Below are 13,701 nucleotides of genomic sequence, written 5' to 3'. Positions count from 1 at the left end.
ACTTTCCAAAAAATCATGAAATTGAATAGTCCAGGACTTACTCTTCCAATTACCACCATTATTATTAGTACTCCAGAAATTGTAAAAGTTCACTACATTTAATATGAATATGGTTATATACTGTAGGTTATTATGCAGTGTCAATACTGTTATGGAAAATCATGATGATATTTGACAAGTTACCTGTAGCAGTTCTTAATAAGAGACACTAATAATTATTTCAAGATGTCCCTATGCCTGTTGAATCTTGTCATTAGACACGTTCAAATTCATAAAACAATATATCAATGTCATCATCATCTACAAAAGGGACATACATTATGGATAATTCCATTCCGCAACTGTACGTAGTTAATGAATGGGTTGCAACATTTGAAATACATTTACCACAAAAATGAAAAAAAAAAACAACAAAATATCTGACAAAAATTTATATTTTAAGCAGATCATAATGAAAAGTTGAAGACAGTTATAATAAGATAGAAAATAAGAGCCAATATAGAAACATAAGCCTGTATACTACCGCATTATGCCGTATGGTACTGTTGTTGGAGCTAAAACATGAATTTAATAACTACAGTATAATTACAGCTAGGTATTAAATGTACTTACCTTCATCAAAATATAAATTTACAAATTTACCCAAGACTGAGATTATAGAAAATCTTAAGTCTCAATATATAAATTGGTGCAAGGCTTTGCACTTTGTGTGATGTTCTCATCAAGAATTGAAGAGCAAATGCAGTCTATTGAATTGATGGCTTTTTTTTGTGCTTTGTGCTAGATTCAAGTTGAGACATGCTGCACGATTTTGAGATTATAATATCATATCACAACATAAGTGGAGGCACAGTTGTTTATTTCGTTTTCAATTGTTTGAAAGTCTTTGGTAGTTTATTTGTTTATTTAGCATTCCATCCGGACTTAAACTCTGTCTACACTATCAAACTAGTTTGACAAAAAAAGTGTGATGTACCCGTATATGGTAGTAATATGCCTAAATATTGTAGTGATATGATATCATCATGTCCATATATGGGCACATCACATTTTTTTGTTGCATAAAGTTTGATAATGTAGACAGAGCTTTATAAATTATATACTGATTCAATTATGTTCTGCATTTATAATTAGAATACTTTCTTGGAATTTAATTTAACTTTTATTTTTGTAAATTATTATTTTTAATAATTGTATGTTCTTTTGGATGCACCTGTATTTCGAAAATTAATCTGCAATTACTTTGATTTAATTGTCTATTTCACAGAATTAACTTCTCCAAAACAAAATCATTTGGCATAGAATTAAAATTAAGTTTATAAGATAGGTTATTGACTTCATAATTTTTTTTTTATTAGTATCTTGCTGTTTTGATGTTTATTAGAAATACTTTTCTAGCAGCCTGAGAGGTTTAGGTCAGGGTTGAGGCTAGAGACAATCAGCCTACTTAGACATTTGAGTGTTTACATTCAATTTGGGTTAATGTATTGGTGATGACAAATAGATAGACCCCAAGGATCCTGTTGGGCTTTCTGCAGTTACTGTTTATAAAAACATATGTGGACAATCTATTTGCATTGATGATCCACAGGCACAAACTGTGGAATAAATAGCATCACACAATAAATAGATCAGCTATGATTAATTAAAGAGAATGTACTGTAGTGATGATCCACCAAAATCACTTGAGAATGTTAATAGTCTATTATTACTAATAAAGACACTGAATATATATTTATATATATATATTGTTTAAAGTTATCAACCTCAACAAATATTAAATTATTATTTCTAAAAAATAATAATTAAAATCATAGTACATCATTCAGTGCAGTCTACACAGAGTACATTATTTTACAATAACATACAATATAGTAACTGTAATAATAATTATTGTCATGATGTGTATCAAACATAACTTGAGAATTTAAAATAGTCTATTATTACTAATAAAGACACTGAATATATTACAGTAGTATTGTTTAAAGTTATTAGCCTGAACAAATATTGAATCATCATTTCTAAAATATAACAATAAAATATCACAGTACATCATTCTGTATTTCAAAATATATATTTTACCTCCACCAAGGAGGTATATGTAATCGATCGCGTGTGTTTGTTTGTCTGTCTGTCTGTTTGTCTGTCTGTTTGTCTGTCTGTCTGTCTGTTTGTTTGTTTGTTAGCAGGATTACTCAAAAAGTAATTACAGGATCTTTACCAAAATGAATATACATAGATATGTGGTCAAGGACCATTCCATTAAATTTTGGGACCATTTGGGACCATGGTTCCAATTCTGAACCACTTTTTAGTATACTTTTCAGATCTGCTAGTGTTAAAAGATAGGACAGAATTTTTCAAAAGCCAGCGAGCAGTCTTAAAGTAATAAGTAAACTGAAATTGCATTTTCTCGAGAACTACTTGTCCAAAAAACTTCATTTTTGTACAAAAGGCAATAATTGGTGATTTGTAATTTTAAAACATAATTTGATTTAATGTGCACCTTTTTTGATGCGAGTAGTTTAAAAACCTATTTCTTTTCAAATTCACTCGTTTGATTTTCGCGTTGCTGTTCTATTGTTAGTCAACTGAAGCTATTGTTAATTGAAAGGCTTGTTACATAACCATTACACCAAACTTGCATACACATGCTTTGTAGTTAGCCTAAATCACAAACAGCATTAAGACACACACAAATATATATATTTTTTCCCGGAGAAATCTTATGTATTAGAATTTTACAGTAGGCGGAGGTATGCACTCTCGGAGTGGCTTTCTAGTTTGAGTGAGTATTTGTGAGTAATGCGAGTAATGAGAGTACTACTAATACTACTACAGTATATATTGAATAACAAAATAGTAGTTTTACTGATACAGTATACAGTACAATAGTTTTAACTGATACAAGCTGATATACAATTGTTGTTGACATTATAGAGTTCCACCACTGACAACACTGTGTTTATATAAATTGGAATTAGGGCCAAAAACACCATATTTTTCTCTTTAAATTGCAATGAACCAAAAGTCAAAACAGTATAGTAAAGTGTTACCAAGGCACAGCAATTTAAAACCAATATAAAAGTGACTAGTTATTCACCATCATCAATCATCGCTACACAATAATATTCATATCAATTGCAAGTGATGAGAATGATGGAACTGGTATAACCTTTGACCTTCTTCTATTCATCATCTAATAAAGTAACCCATTAGAATCTCATTTAATTTATTATTCTCTTGTTTGAAAATAACATTAAAAGAAGTTTACTAGGTTAAAGATGATGTTGATCACTCAGCAAAAGGCGACTGTTTTTAGACTATGCCAAAACAATAAGTCCAACTAAACCATGGAGTGAAGAGTTTACTAGACCAAATAATATATTGTACTGTACAGTAAATTTGGCCTGTTTCTGCTGCCAGTATTGCCTACTAACTATACAGTCTCATTCTTTCTCAATCAAACAATTCATTGCTTATTTATTGTTTTATATAGTTTTTAAATCATTGTACATGATGATATCGAAATTACAGACAATTTGGAAACCTGCTGATATATCCATGGATATATTAATATTATTATCCAGATATTTAATATTGTAAATTACATGCCTACTTTAATTTGCCTACACGCTTTAAGTGCATACAGAGAAGTTTTAAAAATCATTATACTGCCCTCTGTTTATTGTTCTCCAAAAACATGGAAAATGAAGATTAATAAAATCAGACTTTGAATAGGTTATTTAAAAAAAATAAAATAATGTTTTTACTATAATGACAAAATAAATGGTTAAATTTGACTATTTTTTTTGCTTTAAATTACAATTTTTTGAGGTAAATACATTTTTTTTAAATCCAATTATTTGTCAAACTCAAAGTCAAAATGATATACTGTACAGTATACAACAAAAAATATTTAAAAATTATTTTTTTCAGGGAGACAATATATCTTTAAGGATTTAATTTTTCAAACAATGCTAATAATAATAGCAACCTCAGAATCTATCCCATAACTATCTAATTTTTACAATGAAAGATGAGGGCTATTAATTTATAGTATAGCTATCAATTACAGAAAACGTATTATACTACAGTCAATAACATCACTCAGTAAATTGATATTGTAGCAATTTAGTGTAAATTAATACAATAAATGATCAATAACTTTACAGAAAAATATCACTTGCAATGTTTATGTAGCGAATCTGTATGATTAAGGCAGACTATAATTTCATCGGATAAATGGTTTCTCATGCATCCATAAACATATCAGAAAAAACATTATTTTGAAATTAAAGTGCCTATTTTGGATGAAAATAGTACACTTTATTTAATCAATTTGAGCATAATTAGCCTAGGCCTATGTTTATTTTATGATATGATGTAGTACAGTAAAGCCTAACTCAATTTGACGAAAAATTTAACATATACAGCATATTTCGCGATTATTTTGGGTTATAACATAGAGGGCGCTATATACAATTTAATTTAATGTCTCGCGCATTGGCCACTGAAAAAGTTGGCAGGTACAATATATAATAGTAGGGATGTTCTCTGAATAGGGGTTGGCCTTCACATTTAAACGTTAATATAAAGTATTGCCTCCTATTTCGTTTCACAGGAAAGTGTCCCCTGAATAGAAAAATAACAAAAATCAGAGTAGATAATTTTACATAGATTGGTGTAGCAAAAGGAAACAATCATTATCATATTTATGAGCAAGTGAAGCTATTTCATGACACACATTTTAGGATGTTTACACCAGTTAAAATTAAATTTTATAATTTTATCATTATCTTTCAGAGCTTCTAACCCAAAGACTAAATACGTCTTTTGTATGCACAAGATCTGTACAGTAGTTGTAATGTTAGGGTTCTTTAGATTTTGTTATTTGTACGTATGGATGAATTCAGAAATAAATGAAAATGATTTACATTTATTATTATAATTGTATTTATTTATTCTGTCATTATACTAAATGACACTTTCAGTGCTAAAACATCGTTTTCCAAAGTTCAGTATAGAACATTAACAATATAATAAAAATAATAAAGTAATTAAAAACCTACAGTAGAACACCTCTGTGTCCCTTTAAAAGGTTGGCCGTAGTGTTACCCATAACACACCTCTGTGTCCCTTTAAAAGGTTGGCTGTAGTGTTACCCATAACACACCTCTGTGTCCCTTTAAAAGGTTGGCCGTAGTGTTACCCATAACACACCTCTGTGTCCCTTTAAAAGGTTGGCCGTAGTGTTACCCATAACACACCTCTGTGTCCCTTTAAAAGGTTGGCCGTAGTGTTACCCATAACACACCTCTGTGTCCCTTTAAAAGGTTGGCCGTAGTGTTACCCATAACACACCTCTGTGTCCCTTTAAAAGGTTGGCCGTAGTGTTACCCATAACATATGTTTCAGTAGTAGGTGTACCCTTAATAATACTAATAGTAATGTCTCCTGTACTGTAGTGTACATATTGCTCTTTTTTCGCTTCACGGGAAAGTGTCCCTTAATAGGGGTTTTTGTAAGAGAGCATCTGTCATTTTTGTTGTCATGAAAAACTTTATTCTCCTGCTACAGTAGAACAAGCCCTTAAAGCTCAGGTACAGGCATGAATTTTAAACATAATATCTGGTTAATTGTACATAAATCTAATATTTGTAACAGAAATCAAGACGAAAAAAACATGAATTTCCCCTAATATGGTCAAATACAAAATTTGGCAAAATTCTGCCAAAAAAATAGGTAGTTAACAATAACATTAATGTAATAACATGTCTGGTGACTCCCTAGAAGGTGAAAAAAGATAGTGGATATACGGTGGATAATTTTTGCTATAGCATGAAAATAAAATTCTGAAGTTGAATAAAAATACCAGAAATATAAAATTCAAGTTATATTACCTATGTTTAGTCATTTGATAACATTTTTTACCACACACCGTTTATTTTTCATAGCTTTTTAAAACGCCTCTCTATTTACAAAATTTGTGTACAAAAGAATAGAGATTTTACTGTGTAATTTGAACTATCCCCCCCCCCCCCCCCACTGATAAGAAAGTGCTTATTTTCAACAAGCTTGTGTAACACAAATAAAATCCCAAAAATTATGAAACATAGGGGAAACTATAGATCGATAATTATTGGAATGTATGATCAATAGAATTTTTTGCCGGCACCTGGCCTTTAAAAGTGCATGAAACCTGGACTGTGGAATTCCCTGAAGATATGGTAGTTTGATTATTACTGTACTTTGACCTACAGTAAGCTTTGATCTTATCATACCATCAAATCCAATGTCATAGTTAATGTATGTAATCACTGTCTAGTGTACTAAATACTTTAAATAGGGAAGGGACCATAAAAACAATATTTAAACTATTGTATAATTAAACCTACTGTATGTAATATTAATATCAGTATATAAAATGTCAACCACTGTATACTAAATGGCTTAATAGTGGCAAAATCAGTATTATTGATAATGAACTATGTATCACAAGGTTGCTGGTTAGAGTAGTCAAGTTCAACTCCACTTAAGTACTTTTATGTAGTACTAGTAGTAGTAATAGTATGATTAGCCTAAACAGGACAGTCTTACAAAAATGAATACTATTTTATTTTAAAATGATCCCTTGACTGTTTAATGAGTACTTTATAATTAATGAATACTTAAAATCTTCTGATTTGTGTATTAATTACCATGATAATCACATATTACAATAGTTGATTAGAATAAAGAATGGATTAAAACGAAGGAAAGATTAAGGAAGAAAAGAAAATGGAAGGAACGAGTTAGTATCACAGTACAAGAATGAACAATTCTTGAGAAAGAAAACACTTGTATTAATGACTTTTTAACATTTTTGATAACTTGGTTGTCTGGAGAATAATATGTAATGGTGGAGAATAATATGTAAGGGTGGAGAATAATATGTAATGGTGGAGAATAATATGTAATGGTGGTGAATAATATGTAATGGTGGAGAATAATATGTAATGGTGGTCAATGATATGTAATGGTGGAGAATAATATGTAATGGTGGTCAATGATATGTAATGTTGGAGAATAATATGTAATGGTGGTGAATAATATGTAATGGTGGAGGATAATATGTAATGGTGGAGAATAATATGTAATGGTGGTGAATAATATGTAATGGTGGTGAATAATATGTAATGGTGGAGAATAATATGTAATGGTGGAGAATAATATGTAATGGTGGAGAATAATATGTAATGGTGGTGAATAATATGTAATGGTGGTGAATGATATGTAATGGTGGTGAATAATATGTAATGGTGGAGAATAATATGTAATGGTGGAGAATAATATGTAATGGTGGAGAATAATATATAATGGTGGTCAATGATATGTAATGTTGGAGAATAATATGTAATGGTGGTGAATGATATGTAATGGTGATGAATGATATGTAATGGTGGTGAATGATATGTAATGGTGGTGAATGATATGTAATGGTGGTGAATGATATGTAATGGTGGTGAATAATATGTAATGGTGGTGAATGATATGTAATGGTGGTGAATGATATGTAATGGTGGTGAATAATATGTAATGGTGGTGAATAATATGTAATGGTGGTGAATGATATGTAATGGTGGTGAATGATATGTAATTGTGGTGAATGATATGTAATGGTGGTGAATAATATGTAATGGTGGTGAATAATATGTAATGGTGGTGAATGATATGTAATGGTGGTGAATGATATGTAATGGTGGTGAATGATATGTAATGGTGGTGAATAATATGTAATGGTGGTGAATAATATGTAATGGTGGTGAATAATATGTAATGGTGGTGAATGATATGTAATGGTGGTGAATGATATGTAATGGTGGTGAATGATATGTAATGGTGGTGAATGATATGTAATGGTGGTGAATGATATGTAATGGTGGTGAATGATATGTAATGGTGGTGAATGATATGTAATGGTGGTGAATAATATGTAATGGTGGTGAATAATATGTAATGGTGGTGAATAATATGTAATGGTGGTGAATGATATGTAATGGTGGTGAATAATAATATGTAATGGTGGAGAATAATAATTATGTAATGGTGGTGAATGATATGTAATGGTGGTGAATAATATGTAATGGTGGAGAATAATATGTACAGTAATGGTGGAGAATAATATGTAATGGTGGTGAATGATATGTAATGGTGGTCAATGATATGTAATGTTGGAGAATAATATGTAATGGTGTTGAATAATATGTAATGGTGTTGAATAATATGTAATGGTGATGAATGATATGTAATGGTGGTGAATGATATGTAATGGTGGTGAATAATAATATGTAATGGTGGAAAATAATATGTAATGGTGGTGAATAATATGTAATGGTGGTGAATAATATGTAATGGTGGTGAATAATATGTAATGGTGGAGAATAATATGTAATGGTGGTGAATGATATGTAATGGTGGAGAATGATATGTAATGGTGGTGAATGATATGTAATGGTGGTGAATGATATGTAATGGTGGTGAATGATATGTAATGGTGGTGAATAATATGTAATGGTGGTGAATGATATGTAATGGTGGTGAATGATATGTAATGGTGGATAATGATATGTAATGGTGGTGAATGATATGTAATGGTGGTGAATGATATGTAATGGTGGTGAATAATATGTAATGGTGGTGAATAATATGTAATGGTGGTGAATAATATGTAATGGTGGTGAATGATATGTAATGGTGGAGAATGATATGTAATGGTGGTGAATGATATGTAATGGTGGTGAATGATATGTAATGGTGGTGAATAATATGTAATGGTGGTGAATAATATGTAATGGTGGTGAATAATATGTAATGGTGGTGAATAATATGTAATGGTGGTGAATGATATGTAATGTTGAAATGTTATGATGTGATTGGTAGTAGTACAGTACTTTGTGGTCAATAATAGTACTGTAGTTGATAATCGTCAATTGGGACTTGATTAATTTAATAATGATTATCATCATCATGATTATTACTCTATATGATATTTGTTAATATCTACAATATATTTGCAGTAAAATACATATATTAGTTCTGAAAAGAACTTTCTTTAGTCTTTAGTGTACTTACTTTTTCCATGTTCCCCCTTTAAAGACCTCTCCAAATGACCCAACGTCTGACCTTGTTGGTGACATTGGGTCATGTACCGTGTCCATCTCTATGGTGTTATGATCATCACACATTGTGCCTTACCATTGGCCACTACCTCAACAACACTACATAGTTAAGAAAAAAAAAAGAAAATAGAAATTGATCGAAATATATTATTATCAAATTCTCTCATGAATTATTTATTATCTGCTAATTATCATATTATAATGAGTAACTCTTAGATGCATACCAAATTAGGAATCCAAAAAGGAACCAGAAAAATTAATAATATTTTTCTCTGAACATTTTATTCATTTATGTAAACTAAATTATGATGACTAATTATGGGCTTCGAGCAGCACAGCATTAATAAATAATAGTTTTAAGTTGTCTAATGTATGACCTTTGACACTAAAGACCACTTTAAATTCATTTAACACAACATAAACAGCTGAAAGCTTTGATTACAGTGTTAGCATGGAGGTATTATGTTCCTTTCACTAGTAATTACAGCAGGGAAGGGCCAAGGTGACTGTCAAAAGTTGATTAAAAATGTAAACTTGTCCTTCACTTCAAAATTAGTAATTGCACTAGAATTACATTTTATAGGATAATGGTGACGATAATGATGCGATAACTATGTTGATGACAAATGATGCATGACAATGTGATGATGTATTGTTGATAATGACGTAATGACTATTGATTGATGAAGGATAATGTTATTGCCAAAGTCACATTTTCTTTTAGAAAAGCGCTATCAATATATTTTTTTCAACAGTTGGAGTCAACAACAATTAATTAAAATTTAATGTGACCAAAATCAAACATGTGTACATAAACGAAAACAACAACAAAATTTGTATCATTTGATCAAGGGACGACACACACACTCGAACTAGTCCGTCACTGCCGTCAACTACTGTAATTCTAAACTGTACATACAATTATTGAATCCAAATTGTAATCACAAACCCAACTACATCAATCAGCCTTTTTTCTTTTCTTTTTTTTAACCATATTTAATGAGGGTGATCCATCCGGCAATTGCTGATTATTAGGGACCCTCAGATGTTCACAAGACAAACATTATTATACACAAGATGCTCTACATAAACAAAGTCTTTGGGAGTGGAGTTGTAATTTTGTCCTTAGAAAAAATCCTGCAACTAACGGGACTTGAACCCAGGACCCTTGAATTGTAGCCAAGCATCATAACCACCAAGCCACAACTCCACTCCATGCAACACCCAAAACAAAACGTCTCTACTGTACGGAACTTTAATATTAAAGCTTGGTTCCCACTAGAACGTAATGCAAGGACGTAAACGCAACGCAAGTGTTTTAACCAATGACAAGCGATGCTATAGACAGTTAGCAATCACAAGCGAATAAGCCATCGCTTGTGATTGGTCAATTCACTTGCGTTGCGTTACGTCCTTGTGTTGCGTCGCTAGTGGGAACCACGCTTAAGTGATACTACTACAGTGTGTTACTTAACCTTCAATGTTTTTAAGGAAATATTTGTCATAAAACTTGAATACCTAAAAACTAGGCCTACTGTGTAACAATAATTGTAATCACAATGACATTTTACTTCCTACACAGTGTTCCATCCAGACCTTTCCCCTAAATCAGTAAACATCGTCATGTACATATTTATCTATTTAGTCATAAAAAGATAATGGTAATACTAAGAATAATAAACAAACCTTAGTCAAAAAACCCCAAATACGACACGTTGACAAAGTTAAAATAAATACCAAATACTTCATAAATATAAAAATCCAAGATAACAACAGAACACAATATATTAAATCCAAGATAATGATTAAAAAAATTCAGGCAGATTGTCTGTATAGCTACAGTATCTGCCTTTTTAAAAGTGATTGTACAGTAATATACGAACACACTGTAGGCTACCTAGTTTGTGACTCATCTAAATGCCTGGAAATCAGTTTAGTCTATAAATAGTTCATGGAGAAAATCTCAAAGCAATTACATTATATTCCAGTACATTGTTGTAATGTAATAACTGTGTTTATATTAAATAGTAAAGTATCTATAAATTGTAGTTAATTGTAGTACAGAGTTTATAATAAAGCGCCATTAATGTTAATGAACCATTTAACATTGAATTTACATATTAAAATAAGAACTTTGAACCTCTCTATTTGGACATTCCTATTTAATAGATACCCATATGGGAATACGAAACGAACCTACTGTATATTCACGGGACATTGCTATTATTAGGGAGACACTTTGTCGTGGGTCCCTAAAGGTGTTTAATTAATAATAGGGATTCTAATGTTAGTAGGAAAGATTGTGGACGTTAACACATTTTGGTCTTAGGAGAGTTTCTGGTTCTCAAGGGAAAACTAATTTAATATTAAACAAAGAAAGAAACTTTCATTAATTAAATGCAATGCTATCCAAACTAATGACATTGAAATTTATGACACATTATACCATTTTTTTTTTTATCATGGAACAAAAAATATCAAAATTTACATGCAGAATGGTGAGTAACATACAGAGCTAACCAAAGATAATCATCCTATTTCCTGTATAGTCAGCAATACTGTAAAAAGGTGACTTGTTGTAAAGCTTAAAGACTGTAGCGGATAGAACCTACTGAACTAGTGATATTTCAACTATGATTCACACAATACACAGTAAAAATTATATGGTCTGTACATTATACTATAGGTTAGTAAGTAACGTAATTAAAATCCAAATTTATTACAATATAGTTTAATATACTGTTTATTATAGTATACCGCTGCTAGACCGTAACGGATACAACCTACTGAACTAGTGACATTTTCACACAATACAATTTTTTTATATGGTCTTACATTATAGGCAGTTAGTATTAAAGTAACATAATTAAATCCAAATCTATTACAATATAGTTTAATATACTGTTTATTATTATAGTATTAGTATACCATAAAATAATCTAATAACAACTCCCTGGTCTGTACATTGTACGCAGTTAGTAAGTACCATAATTAAATCCAAATTTATTCTAACAATTATTATACTGTATAGTTAGTTTAATACACAGTTTAGTATTTGATTAAAGGCTGTAACAGATACTGTAGAACACTTACTGAACTACTGTAGTGATATTTAAACTATGATATTGATATTCACACAATATACACAGTATACATTTTATATGGTCTGTATAGACATTATAGGCAGTATAGTAAAAGTAACATAATTAAAATCCAAATTTATTACAAACAATACAATATAGTTTAATATACTGTATAGTTTTATACAGTATAGTTTAATATACTGTATGATATACTGTATTAGTTTAATATACTGTACATTCCCAAGGTGCCTGGTATTAAAATTTGGAACAAATTAGGAGTGCGTGGGATTATACTTGGAGTGCTTTAAAAATATAATTGTCAACTGTTGGAATTTAGCTTATTGTAAATGTAAGAAGTGGATTGTACCAGAGTTTTGAATTAATGGTCATACAGGTCACTGTACAGGACTGTACAGTAAAACTGAAAAGCACCGATACTGATAGGATACAGTAGATAGCCTTTCACAATTTAAATGTATTTTGAAAGATATTATTAATTATACATTTTATCTTGTGTTTTTGAAAAATGTATACAGTATTAAATATTACCAGTATGTGTAATTGATGCCTTGCATTGTTGGTTGTATAAAGAGAAATGAAACACTGAATGACCCATTGCCATTAGTATAATAGTAATGTTAATTCAAAGAATGATAATAAATATAGCCTGGTCCCAGGAACATCCCACTAGTGAAATCATTAATAATGCAACATTGTTTCCTCTTATAACGCTTTTAAGTAGAATATCAGACTGTGGCTGCATAATTGGCACATAGATATTTGTCTACATTGCTGCTGCTCATCATCAACATTTTCTGTAAAGAAGATATTAATGTATTTCTCTATTGTGTTGATGACTCACTTTATAAATGTGGTCGTGTATGATTTTATACACAGCTACAAAATCTTGTTCAAAAGGCATCGCAACGGGAAAAAAAACAACAAAAACCACTGTTCAGGCTAGGGCTGTATGATGGTAGGTACCAACCAGCATTACTGTACTTAAAGGTGGAGTGCCAGAAATATAGGAATCCACAACATTTCAACATTTTAGGTTTAGAGGTTATTAATAGGTCACCCAACCTAAAATTGTGTCCACCAGGTGGACACAATTTTAGGTTGGGTGACACATTCTGAATAATCTGTATAGTGTGTTAATGGTGGGTGGGTGCCAAACAGTTATGGGTTGCTCTGGTATCATCTCAGTTGAGCTTTTAGGATTTAAAAGTACTGTATAGGTTGGAAGACATTTTGCACTGTGTGTGTACATCAGTGATATAGTACAGTGGATCCAGTCCTGTTATACAAAACAAATTTTCCTGGCCCACAAACAAAACATTATCGTTATACAGTAAAGAAATGTTAATTGATGCTTTTACATTATTATCCCATAAAATTTTAGGGCTTATTATAGCCAGAGGTACAGTATGCTTAATTATTATAAAATCTCACTACAG

At 30.8% G+C, this 13,701-nt stretch overlaps 1 protein-coding gene across 3 annotated transcripts in view; it reads right to left on the bottom strand.

The window, feature by feature from the left end:
* LOC140062838 (inactive rhomboid protein 1-like) overlaps nt 1-13,701 on the bottom strand; it is a 42,323-nt gene that overhangs the window by 21,358 nt on the left and 7,264 nt on the right. For 2 of the 3 annotated variants that reach the window (XM_072109202.1, XM_072109220.1), the window contains exon 2: nt 9,115-9,260. In XM_072109202.1, the coding sequence (XP_071965303.1) occupies nt 9,115-9,227 (113 nt within the window). In that variant the 5' untranslated portion in view covers nt 9,228-9,260. Of the gene's footprint in view, nt 1-9,114; nt 9,261-10,847; nt 11,071-13,701 lie in introns of those variants that run through there. The other variant, XM_072109212.1, reaches the window with a different exon arrangement.

This window comes from Antedon mediterranea, chromosome 1, assembly GCF_964355755.1.
Source record: "Antedon mediterranea chromosome 1, ecAntMedi1.1, whole genome shotgun sequence".
Taxonomy (NCBI): Eukaryota; Metazoa; Echinodermata; class Crinoidea; order Comatulida; family Antedonidae; genus Antedon; species Antedon mediterranea.
The sequence above is the reverse complement of the archived record's forward strand: the minus strand, read 5'-3'. Positions and strand labels throughout refer to the sequence as shown.